At 57.3% G+C, this 12,950-nt stretch overlaps 1 protein-coding gene across 2 annotated transcripts in view; it reads left to right on the forward strand.

Moving 5' to 3' along the window:
• Ass1 (argininosuccinate synthase 1) overlaps positions 1–12,950 on the forward strand; it is a 45,630-nt gene that overhangs the window by 28,324 nt on the left and 4,356 nt on the right. For both annotated transcript variants that reach the window (XM_046451293.2, XM_058581846.1), the window contains exons 13-14: positions 6,602–6,733; positions 11,785–11,941. In XM_046451293.2, the coding sequence (XP_046307249.1) occupies positions 6,602–6,733; positions 11,785–11,941 (289 nt within the window). The remainder of the gene's footprint in view (positions 1–6,601; positions 6,734–11,784; positions 11,942–12,950) is intronic.

Genomic DNA, 12,950 nt, shown 5'->3' on the forward strand with positions numbered 1-12,950 from the left:
GTCGACTTGCAAAGCTCCTGCAGCTGATCAAGTCCAGGCCAAGGGAGCCAGGGCCCTTTCTCCTGCAGGACGTTTTCACCAACTTCCTAAAATCCCAAGGGCCCAGGCCAGATTTTAGCCGTTAGCCTGGGTGCTGGTCTGGGAGGCCAGGTGTCCCGGGCTCTGGACCCAGGTTTGCCCAGCCTGACTCAGTGACCTTGGACTTCTCTCTGGGCCTCAGTTTCCCCAGGTGTAATGTAGTCATCCCGAGGCTGGGACCAGAGTCGTCCTGGCTCCAGCCTGTTTCAATTGGAGCCTCGGTGCCTCTCCCTCCTCCTCCTCCTCCCTCAGCCGTTGTCCATGAGAAACCACTCAATGGAAGCGCTCGGGAAGGCCTTGTGGAGAACAATGTCACTAATTAGCTGCTCCCTTTTATCCTGCTCACCTTTGTCTCTTCACCTATTTAACATCTGATTAAATGTCCCTTTGTCTCCACCTGCCCTTGGGAGCAGGCACAATGGGCGTCCTCCAGAGGCAGCTGGCAGGACCTTGGGGACCAGAGGCCAACACCTCACTTTCCAGATGGGGAAACCCAGGGCAGCAGGGGAGAGGGCTTGCTCCCAGCCCAGGGCAGCAGGACCAGGCAGGCATGGGGAGGAAGGCCAGGAGAAACAGGATAGGGGAACAGGCTCAAGGGAGGTGCTCCGCAGGTGAGGCCAGTCCTCGGGGGATGCCGGGTGGGCACAAAGGCAGCCTAGGCCCTCTGGGTGTGGTCAGTGGGCTCTGGCGTGTCCACTACTCTGCCCATTGCCTTGCCCATGGTAGGCATCACTAATCGATCGTGGCACGCTTCTGCTGACTCCAGATGTGGCTTAGTGGTGTTGGCAGGCACTATGAATTGATCAGGATTGTTACAATTGAGAAATGGCATCCTGCTGGGTGTGGGGGGGGGCAGAACTGTACTGAAGGCCTGGGTAGTACTATCCTAGGAGGACCTCCCGGAGGGGGTGGTAGTAGAACAGACTTCAGTGGGTCGAATGAGAGGGTGGAGCAGGAGTACTCCAGGTGGTGGGTGGGGGCTAGTGGGGGCTGAACCCCTGCAGAGCTGGGGAGGCACATGGAAGATCCAGTATTGAGAGTCAAGGTTTGTTTTTTGTTTCTTCTTCTTGTTTTGGTACCTGGTATTGAACCCAGGGGGGCTTAACGCTGAGCCACATCCCCAGCTCTTTTTTTTTATTTTGAGACTGGGTCTTGTTAAATTACCTAGATCCTTGCTAAATTGCTGAGGCTGGTCTCAAATTAGAGATCCTCCTGCCTCAGCCTCCCCAGCAGCTGAGATTATAGGCATGCGTCACTGCACACATCAAGTCAAGCTGTGCCCCAGATTTGAGTCCTGATCTTGGCCCCATTACCATTGGGAAGCAACGGAGCGCCCGGAGCCTTGACTCCTCCACCTGTGAAGTGGATTGGGGTTGGGTCTGGGTGTAGACTGGAGCCTCATCCCCCAGAAAGGCAGAGTTGTGACATCAACAGCTTGTACCAGCCTCCTTAGTTCTTCACCACTTGAGGAGGAAAACGTCTCGAGCTATCCTCACTCGGCACAGGTACTGTGTGCACCTATGGGGGACTGTCCCTAAAAGAACTGAATTTAGTCTGACAAGCACACCATCCTGGGGAAGGAAATCAGGATTCCAATTCCAAGACGCTGCTGGATGACCTTAGGCAAGTTGCTGTCTCTCTCTGAGACTTCCACCTAGAGGAGGATCTGTCATTTCCCTCACAAGTTCTAACTTGATGGTTTTCCTCTCACTTGATGATTTCGGGGAGAGGCCTGTTTTTATTTCTCCACTCCAGATATTTCTCTGTGAGAAAGCAGGGACAGGGACAATGAGTGAGGGGTCGTGGATCCCCGTGATGAGGTATTTATTAAGTGGACAGAAACGGGAGATGCTGATAATCACCAATTATATTGAGGGCATGGCCGGACGATGCCATTGTCCGTATCTCAGTGTACAAGGGGGAACGTCATTTGTATTGATTTTACAAAGCTCGTAATTGAAATTCGTTAAGGGCTTGTTTTTTCAGGGAGGAGGGGGAGCTGGGGAGTTGGTCAGTGCCAGGACCCGGGCCTGGGGTGGTGTGGTCAGGAGGTGCTAGGGGCCATGGGGTCAGGGCCAGAGGGCTGGGAATCTGCAGACGGAGTGGCTCCCCTGTATTGTGGCTGTTCACATCGCCATTATCACATTATCTTTTTAACTCTGGAGGGGGGCTAATTAAGTGAAGTAAATGAAATCAGTGGGGAGGAGAGGGGGAGGCGGGCAGGGGGGAAGCCGGGAAGGAGCCGGCGTGTCCTTCGGCTCACCTTCCCCCTCCTCTCTGGCCCAGACCCCTCCAGCCAGCTCTGGGCTGCCCACCCGCCTCCCTCCCTCCCTCTCCTCTCCCCGCTCTGTGGGCCCCACTTCTCTTGGTCTCCCCTCTTCCGGTGGTCCCTCTAGTCTGCTTCCTGTGCTCATCTCCCGGGACATTTCCCTCTTCCTCCCCCCATCTCACTTCCTCCTCGCCCCTCCACTTTCTGGTCAGGAAGGAAGCAGGGCTGCCCCCCTGTCCAGCCCTCCCAGAGGCTCTGCTCAGCTGGAACATTCCAGACGCAGAGTGTAGGTGACCTGTGAAACAGAGGGGTTCTCGTCCCAGATGCCTGCGGTGGCCATCCTCAGAGATCCACCCTGTTTCCAGGACAGGCGCCAGGAGCACAGAGGGTGGCTGGGCACCACCCCGACTGGCCTCCCGTCACCATGGCAACCGCCTCCAGCCTCGGCCCTGGTACCAAGAGGGGAGCCCTTGGGCTCCGGCCAACCTCCTTCCCCTGGCCTTTCCAAATCCCTTCCTCTGGAGCCTCTGGCCCAGGTGCCTAACACCCACCCACCCCCCGCTGGCTTGGCAGGTCCACTCAATTCTTCCCAGTCCTCAGCGAGGGCTAACCTGGCAACCTGGGGCTGATGAGAAGGATTTAAGCCGCAGCAGCTGTGTGGTCCCACCTTCCTCCTTGTCCACTCTCCCCGCCTGCCACCCCCGGCTCCTCATCCTCCTTCCTCGCCTCCCCCACCTTCTTGGCAGTAATTACGGTGTGATTGAAGCTGCTCCGCAGAGCGGTGCTGACACCTCTGTCTTCCCTGTAAACACGGGGAGATGAAAATAGACACTTGGAGCCGCTGTGCGTGTCACTCCGAAGATGTCTGTTGTCTGCTCTGCGGCGACGCGAGGCTCAGCTGTCACGTCCTCCTTCCTTTTGCACAGTGGTTTGTATGCCGACTGTCAAAAGCCAGAATCCATAGTCTTTTAGCATCAGGTTTCTGTCACCAATTTTTTTTAAGTCATTTTTTTTTCCCAGTAGAAACACACAGAAATCATCTGTGCCCCCCACCCCTGCCGAGAGGGGAGAGAGCTTTAAAATGCACACACGCGCGCGCACACGTGCACACACCACCAGCAGCCTAAAAACCAGTTTTTTGATCAGCCACGATTAACTTTAACACCGCATAAGGAAAGGAACAGGAACCTCATCAGGCCGGCAGGTCATGGCTGTGGCCCTTCCTGGAGCTGCCTCAGAGGCCCCCAGCCACGGCTGTTCTGGGGGAGCAGGAGGAGGTGGCTCTGCGGGCCCCTCTGCCCCCTGGGCACTGTTTGTTCCTGGGGCTGCTGGCCTTGTTTTCCTGGGGACACCTGTTGTGGGCCAGTGGCTAGGGGACCTTAGGCAAGTCAAAGTTCTCGCTGTGTCCGCCCCTCTCTGGCCTGTGGGGAAGTAATGCCTTGGGGTTGGCCCTTCGAATTCCTCTGGAAAAACCCCATGGGTGTGCCTGGCCTGCAGGGACCGCTGTCTCCGCTTACCTTCAGGCAGGTCTCAGAGGAAATGCCGCAGAAACTTGGCGACCTGTGTTCTCCAGGCAGGTTGCCCACCTGGGGCTCAGAGGACTCGTAAGGGGCCAAGTTCCCCAGCAAAGCCAAGCAGGCCCTCTGTAAAGGAGGGGGTTGTAAGATGCGGTTCCAGCCCCAGCTCTGCAAATACGGCTCGGCCTTACAGTTGTCACAGTCAGGAGAGAGGCCCAGGGCGGCTGCCTGGTCCCTGGGAGCTGCAACTGCAGAAGCTCCTGCTACTGGCCTGCCCAGGACAGTGCTGCCACCACTACCTGTGACTGGTGCAAGGGCGGGTTTGGCAAGTTTCTAGTTTTTTTCAAAATGTACCAAAAAAAAAAAAAAGAAAAGAAAAGAAAAAGGAAATCATTAGGAGACCTGACTCCGACCCAGGAAGTACTGAGTTGCTGCTCTGCCAGGATGAGAGGTGCCAGCTTCGTCGCATCTTGGTGGCTCCTGGGAAATGACTCTGTTCTTGGTGGTGAAGGTTTAGGGTAATTGAAAAGTTGGCCTTGAGCCTCGTCAGCATTTCTGCTGTTTGGGGACAGGTGTTCCCAGCCTCCTGCGCTCAGCTCCTGTAAACACACTGCTGGACTATTAGGTGGTGGATTTGGTGGCTTATGTGGAACCATCCTGTCCTCCAAAGAGTGACCCCGGCTTCTGTGCTGAGTTCCGGTGTCTCCTGTTCTCAGGCCGCTGCAGTGGCCCTTCTGTACCACTCCTTCTGTCTCTCCCTCCATCAGGCTTCCTGCCCCTCTCTAATTTGCAGAAGCTGACACTGAAACCTGTTTGAACGTATTTACAAGAGTGACGATGTGTCCCGAGGGAGTTGAGGGCTTGAGCCTCCTGCATAAAGGGGGATGTTAGCAGGGCCATTTTCCATCCACAGGTCACAAGAAGAAGGACAGTGGAGATTGCACAAGAGCTGCAGTCTCTACAGTGAGTGGGGGGCGGGCACATGATGACCAGATCCACGCCCCGTCTCTGTGTGGGGTTTGACCCACGGCTCACCCGAGACCTCGGACCTGGGTGTTTCCTTCATGCTCGGGACTAGATCACCTGCTGAGGGCCATGAGAGGCAACCTGGAACCAAGACGGGAGGCTAAGATGCCACCCCTGTCCCCCTCTGGTTGGCTTGGACGAGTTACTGCCCTCCTGGGGCAATTCTCAGAGGAGGAAGCTTCTAGTTTGTGACATGAGAAGCTCATTGATAGCCTTCCCCATGCCCCGTTTGGATTTCAAAGTCAAGAACATTCTCCCTGCTGGTTTAGTTTGGTTTTGTAAAAAGGGGAGGGGCTTAACTATAATCGAATATGATAACAAAACATACCATTTAACTATTCCTGAGCATAGGGTACAATTCAGTGGCATTCAGTACATTCAGATGGTCAAGCAGCCGCCACCACCGTCCACTGGCAGGACCTGTCACCTTGCAAAGCTGAAACTCTGTCCCCATTAGACACTAAGTCCCCTGCTTGTCCTGCAGCTCAGCAGCTGCTTTCTGTCTCTCTATGTGTGGCTGCTCTGGGGTCCTTTGGAGTCCAGTGGGGTCTGTCCTTGGCGTGTAACTGGCTGACTGCACTCAGCGCCAGTCCTGGGTCATCCCTGAAAGTCCTTCCTTGGGAAGGTGGAGCCGAGTTCCATGGTGTGGCTGGACTACAGTGTTGTCCTCTGGCCAAGGGCGTTGGGCGGCCTCCTGTCTGGGGCCCTGTGCATGTGCCCCTGTGGGTGTGCGAATCCTAGTGTGCAGAGGTGACAGGTACATTTTCAGGGTGACTGACATCCTGCCTCTAGTGTTGTTATGTGGTCAGAGGAAGGAAACTTTCAGGGTGGAATGTATGGGGAGGGGGCTACTGTCCCTCCCATCAGAACAGTGGACACAGGACAGAGGCCACACTGCCTGTCCAAGAAAGGGCCTGGGCCAGCCAAGCTTGGACGACCATCCTGCCTCTCACAGTCTCTGTCCTCAAGCGTAGCAGGATGGACCTAGTCCAGCTCAGGGGCAGGCACTTCTGCGTCACTTTGGAGACCATCTGGCCCAAGCAGGTTGACAGGGGGAAGACTTGAGCAAGGGTCATGCCCTTGACCCTCTGGGTTTGGGCCTCCAGGGTCATTTGGCCCACAGGGCAGCAGATAGCACTGGGCCAGGGACTCGGGGACTCCTAGCTCTACCTTGGGCAAATCCCTTCTCCTCGAGGGCTCAGTTTCCGCATCTGTACAGTGGGGCCAGCCCAGATGCTCACTTGGGCCCCAGGCCACTGATGGAGGACGCATGCATGTACACACGGGTGCATGTATGTGCGTGCGCGCACCGCCGTCCCCCTCCCTGGTGGAAGGAAGGAAGGGATATTTGGGGCCCTGGGCTCCACCGTAGTTGGTTTAATTACAGGTTTTCAGCGCAGGCCGGTGGGCATGCATTGGGAAGGGGGGGAACTGCTCCGAAACCCTGTCATTTTCCAACGTCTGCGGGCCTCTTCAAAGGGGGGCATCTAGACATTTTCTCCACAAGCCGCAGAGTGGACTGTCGTGGCCCCAGCATGAGCATAATGACAGGCGCATTTTGCAGCAAGCTGGGAGTGAATGGGTCCGACCGGCTTGTCTCCTGTCAGATGAGTCATTATTATTATTTTTTTTTTTGTCATTTGCTGACAGTTTGGGTTTCATGTGTTTCTCTCTTTTTTCTCCTTTTCCCCCTGCCTGGAAAAATGGCTAGGTATCTACGAGACCCCAGCAGGGACCATCCTTTACCACGCTCATTTAGATATCGAGGCCTTCACCATGGATCGCGAGGTGCGCAAAATCAAACAGGGCCTGGGCCTGAAATTCGCGGAGCTGGTATATACTGGTGCGTGACTCTCCCTCCGTCCCCCAGCCCCACCCCCACCCCAGGCGCTGGGGGGGAGAAAGGGGCAGGCTGAGGCGGTCTGGAGGCCAGGGAGGAGGCAGGGAGAAGGGAGGGCAATGCCTCCCCCTGGGATCGGTAAGAGCAAGGTCAGGGAAGTGTCCCGTCTCATTCCCAAGGAGCCAGCCTGCAGCAAGATGTGCCAGGTGCTGGGTGCCGTGGGGGACACAGGCCATCCCGTGGGTCCTCATGTTGCCCAGGAGACCTATAGCTCATTTTATTATAGATAAGAAGACAGAAGCCCAGAGAAGGAGTTTGTTCCAAATGACCTAGCCAGAAGTGGCCCAGCAGGGTCTGACCCTGAGTCAGACTGTCCCCAGGCAGAACCTGGAGCCATTCTGGTTACTGCCTGAGGGAGCCGCTGGACCAGGAATCCAGTCTGGACTCAGCATGGAACCCAGGGTCTCCCCATGCTGAGCGGGCACTCCACCCTGAGCCACATCGCGGCCCTTTCTGTTTTATTTTGAGATAGGGCCTCCCTAAGTCGCCAGGTGGGCCTTGAGTCTGTGGTCCTTCTGCCTCAGTTCCCAAGTTTCTGGGATTTATAGGTGTGCGCTACTGCCCCCAGCAGGAGCCAGATCTTGACCGTGAAACCACTGCGGTGGCCACAGGCCCAGGCATAGTCCCTGAGTGGAGGAGTCAGCGGGTGACATTGGCACCCACCTTCCAGGCCAGCAGACCCAGCCCCACGCCTTGCCCATGAGCTGGAATCAGGCCTGCTGACGCCCATGTTGTACATCAGGGATCCCCCCGAATCCAGCCATCACCTGTTCTTGTTCAGCCCGTGAGCTAAGAATAGTTTTTATGTTTTTGTTTTTTTTTTAATATTTATTTTTAGGTGTAGATGAACACAACACAATGCCTTTATTTTTTTATGTGGTGCTGAGGATCGAACCTGGGTCCCGCCCATGCTAGGCAAGCGCTCTACCGCTGAGCCACCATCCCGCCCCTGGTTTTTATGTTTTTATTTTATTTATTTATTTATTTTTGGTCCTAGGGATAGGGATTGAACCCATGGGTGCTTTACCAGTGACCTACATCCCCAAACCCTTTTTAAGTGCATTTTTATTTTGAGATAGGGTCACACTCAGTTGTCTAGGGCCTCTGTAAGTTGCTGAGTCTGGCCTCAAACTTGTGACCCTCCTGCTTCAGGCCCCTGAGCTGCTGCGATTAGAGGTGTGTGCCCCCAAACCTGGCTTACATTTTTAAATAGTTGGGAAGCTATTTTATGACTTGTGAAAATTCGACAAACTTCATATTTCAGTGTCCATAAATAATTCTAATGGGACAGCCATACTCTGGGTGTCCATGTGGCCTGTACCTGCTGTCTAGTGTTTTGATGCTTAACCACTGAGCCACATCCCCAGCCCTATTTTGCATTTTATTTAGAGACAGGGTCTCACTGAGCTATTGCTGAGGCTGGCTTTGAACTTGCCATCCTCCCACCTCGGCCTCCCAAGCTGCTGGGGTTATAGGCAAGCATCACCATGCCCAGCTGTCCAGTAGTTTTGAGAAACCAAAGGACCCACAGAGCCTAAAGCATTGGCCTTCTGGCCACACACAGAAGATGTTTTCTGACCCCCAGTTTGGAATAGTCACATGTCTCTGATTTGGGGAATCGTTTCTAACAGCCCTGTGAGCTGTTGGGGGACAGGCTGCTGCCTGAGGGCGACCTTGACATCTTGATGATGCCCGTCACTCCCTGAGCTAAGCACTGCTCCCCTCTCCTCCTGCCCTTCCAAGATCCACCATAGCTCCTCCCAGAGTCTCAGGGGGCGGGACCATCGGCTGGAGTCACTTCTCACTGCATTGTTGCAGACAGCTTTGAAGCTGAGACCCCCTTGCCAGGTACAGGTGTTTAAATGCCATTGTTTCCTGCGGGCTCGGGAGCACCACAGGATTTCAGTGCTGCAAGGTAGATTTTGGTTACAAAGTGGGAGCATCATTAAGACGTGGCGGGGTGCAGCAGAGGAGCGGGCACCTGGCCCTGCTGCTCAGGGGGTGTCCGTAGAAGCCAAGCGGCCCCTTGCCCAGTGCAGCTCTGGCGTTGCTTCCCCTGCTCCCCCGCTGCCAGGCCCTGGACTGGGAACCAAGGGCCACTGTCTGACCATAACTGAGGCTCAGGCAAAGACAGTCATCGAAGGTCATGACTGCTCTGTGTGGTGGCCTTGAACTCAGCACAGGCTGGCCTCAGATACCGAGTTCTTGGTCACTCCAGTGGATCCCAGGGGAACTCTTATCAAGGAGTGGTCTGGGTGCCACAGCAAGGACAGGGGAGCCCTGGGTGTCTGGGGCACAGGTTGGCCCCGGGCTGCGGGCACCATGCCTCTGCGCCACACTGCCTGGGTTAGGAGCCCTCTAAATCCCAAAATGAGCTACAGCCATTAGGAGATTCAAAAGCAAACAAAACCACGGAGTGGAGGAGAGGGGTTCTGGCTGGCATGGACTTTGCCCAGGTCCTGCGATGTCCCGGCCCCACGGGCCTCCCAGCCAGCCTCCAGCAGCCACCATCCCCTCACAGCCCCAAGGGGGCCGTTTATGTGATTTCTCCCAAGGGGCGCATAGAGCTGTAGACCCGGGCTTGGCCCCAGCACCCCACTTTCCCTCCCTGTGCCTTGGCTTCTCATCACCCCGTCTCTCTCGCTCCTGGGGAGGGCTGAGCACATGGACCCTGTCCAGCCTCTGATCAGGGCAGGAGTGGAGAAGCCAAATGAACGCCTGGCCTGGATTCTGAGTGTGGAGGCCGGAGACAGGGTCAGGCCTCTGGCTGGTTTATGGCCTTCCTCCCTGAGCCTCCGTTTCTCCTCCTGCCAACTGCAGGGTGCCAGGCGGGGGGCAGCCGGCTCTCTTCCCAGTCCTGTATGGTTCCTCTGCGGAGCCACCACTCTGCCACAGCACCTAGCTTCCCTGGTGCCCGGTGGCCTCAGGGCACGGGGCGGGGGGGAGACTGAGGCACAGGAGCAGGGGGAGGCCCTTCACGTGCCCAGCCCCTCCCCTCCATGCCCCGACTTCTGTGACCACCACCTCCCTGCCTCTGCCTGGCCATGTCTGGGCAGCTCCCTCTCCCCCTCCCCTGTCCCAGATGTCCTGGTCTCCCTGCAGGACCTCAGTTGCAGTTCCCTGGAAGAGACCAAGGGAGGAGCAGGTCACTTGGGGGGCGTAGCTCACCTCCTCTCCCCTCTCCTCAGTTTCTTCAGCAGTGAAATGGGTACAATGCACAACTCCACGGAGTCCTGCCTGTGTAGAGGGCTGGGCTGGGCCTCAAGGGCACCAGGAGGGGAGCCTCTGCAGCTGGGCCCCAGGCCCCACCCACAGCACAGGCGGGTCTCCCCCATGAAGCTTGGGCCAGTGTCACATCCTCATCCCAGGCCAGGTCCACTGGGAAAAGAAACCTGAGCCAAAGACCCCCCCCACCCCCCAGGTGGAGGCAGGAGATAAAGCTCAGGCCAGTTGCTCCCACCGATCTCTACCGCACTATCTCTAGCTCCATCTCCACCTGCCTTCCGGCCTGGGAACTTCATGGGCTAATTATCCCAAATAAAATAGACAGAGGGAAAAGGACACTGTCCCCTCCCATGGGGGTCCAGTGGTATGCTGGGAAAGCCCTGGGCTAGACTTAAGAATGCTCCGTCAGACCTGGGTTCCTTCGTGGTCTTGCTGTGTGGCTTTGGACAGGCCCTTTGCATCTCTGGTCCTCTGCCTCACTGTGCACAGGAAGTGCTGGCAGAGGTCATGGTGCTCAAACCGCAGATCAAAGCTCCCAGTGCCCTGGGCGCTCTCACTGAGTCTGCACCGCCTGGAGAGCAGTCAGTCCCTCAGTATGTCAAGGAGGAAAACAAGTCACGGGGGCCTTGAGTCACCTGTCAAGGCTGGGATGGGACCTCAACTGCCAGGACACTGCAGAGTGAGGACCCCACCTCTTCCCCCACACCTCTGCAAGTCACAGGACCCCACCCAGAGGCCTGCCCCTTTCCCACGGAGAGCTGAGCCGCTGCAGGTGCCCCCAGGCCCTGCTCCAACAATAGCGAGGTCCCTGGGCTGACCCAGCCCCTTATCAGGGCAGGGATCTGGCCATCTGGCCTGCAGCTGCCCCCAGGTGGGCTCACCTTCCCAGCTCTGTTTCCCAGAAACCCTACTCCCGGGGCTGTCCCTCCCCCAGCCCTGGCCCTGGCCACCTGCACCCTCCTTGGTCCTAGCCTTCCTCAGCAGAGTCGGGAGGTGGCTTGTGGCTGCCATAGGTCTGAGCTGGCCACCAAGGCCAGGACAAATGAGACTGAGCACCTGGAGCTCACGGGGGCATGGCTCAGGCCTCTGACTGTCCAGCCGTGGAGGGGAAAGCTGCTGGCTCAGGGCAGAGGCAGAGCCCAGCCCCCACTGGCACCATGCATGCCTGTGGCCCCTCCTGAACCCCGCTTGCTCGGCCGCAGTGCAGGCTGCTCATGTGGAGGCCCAGAGCTGGTCCAGGTGAAGGACTCGGCGTGGGCCTCTGTTTTCCTAGTGAAAATGCTAGATGCTGACACCAGCGGCTATAGAGGGTGGTTCAGTGACTCCAGGGGCCCGCCCAGCCAGGCCCAGCTCTTCCCAGAAGCAGCCCTGGCCCCCCACTCACAGGTGGGGAAGTGGGGCAAGGAGGCGAAGGCCATGCACATCCTTGGTCGGTCTGACCTGAACACCACCCAGCTGCCTGTCCTGGGCACCTGTGCTGCTTAGCCCCAGGGGCATGGGCCCGAGACAAGTGTCCCTTGCCTGGCCATGACACTGCCTAAGTGTCTGTGGCCACTGTCCTCTTGACCCTGAGGAAGGGACTACATCTCAGGGATAAGAAATTCCCCTCCTCACCCATACGCCCTTTGCAAGGTCACAGACGGGTGGGGAGCATGTTCCTCTCCGGCCATTTACAAATCACGTCCTTCCTGTAGCCCCGTCCTCCCGGGCCCTGGCTGAGGCAGGCAGCAGGGACCGTCCCTAGTGTCCTCGTGTTTTCCTCCCTGCAGGTTTCTGGCACAGCCCTGAGTGTGAATTTGTGCGCCACTGCATCGCCAAGTCCCAGGAGCGGGTGGAAGGGAAAGTGCAGGTGTCCGTCTTCAAGGGCCAGGTGTACATCCTCGGCCGGGAGTCCCCACTGTCTCTCTACAACGAGGAGCTGGTGAGGTAGGTGCCCCCTCTCCGCCTCCTGTCCAGTGTCACATCTAATGGCTTCCTCAGTAAATGTGTGCCGGAGCACATGTCAGATGCGTGCCCAGAGCAGGTGAGGTGTCGTGGAGGACCACTACCTGGGTACCAACCTAACCATCCCCGGAATGTGGAATGAGAAAGATGGCAATGGATTGGGAGGCAGGACAGGGTGCCATGGCTGGTCTAAAACTAGGGTTGTGGAGATGCTGCCTCGATTGGAACCGCAGGAGTGAACCTGAGGGGGCAGACCAGGGAGAGAGCTATGCAGACCTCCTGAGCCTGGCTGGGCACCATGGCGCTCGCCTGCCATCCCAGCGACTCTGGAGGCTGAGGTAGGAGGATCACAAGTTCAAAGCCAGCCTCAGCCACTTAGCGAGGCCCTAAGCAACTCAATGAGACCCTATCTCTAATATAAAAAGGGCTTGAATGTGGTTAAGTGCCCCTGGGGTCAATCCCTGATGCACAAAAAAAAAACTCAGACAGATTTGACAAGGTTAGGAGGTGGCTCTGAAAGTCCTTGGATGTGGAGGGAGGTGGGAGGCCCAGGCGTCCTGATTTGGGGGGCCATGAGCAGCATGGGGGTAGCGATCGCAGAGTCCAGGGGATGTCCCTGAAGGCTCATGCATGTTGGCTTAGATGCCTTGAGCGCAGGTCTTCTGAGGCAGCCCGCAGAACCAGCTGGTCGGCCGAGGACACGTGGGTCTCACAAGGGGGGAAGCTGGGCTGAAGCCTGGGAGCGAGGCAGGCATGCTGGGCCCGGCCGCCCAGAGGAGGGAGCCAACCACAGAGCCTCGAGGAGCTTCCCCGCCAAGACCAGGCGGTGCAGGGAGCTGGGGGGCCAGGGAGAGCGAGTCTTATCCACTCCTGGGTTTGCAACAGCCTGGGGGCTCTGCCTTCCCTGGGGAGCCAGGTCTCCTTCGGAGGTCACCTGGACAAACCAGGGTGGGGAGCAACCCCTGAGGGACAGGCAGCCCCACCTGGCATG

The sequence above is a fragment of the Marmota monax genome, unplaced genomic scaffold (assembly GCF_021218885.2).
Source record: "Marmota monax isolate L192 unplaced genomic scaffold, Marmota_monax_Labrador192_F-V1.1 WCK01_AAM20220418_F8-fsc00020, whole genome shotgun sequence".
Lineage (NCBI taxonomy): Eukaryota > Metazoa > Chordata > Mammalia > Rodentia > Sciuridae > Marmota > Marmota monax.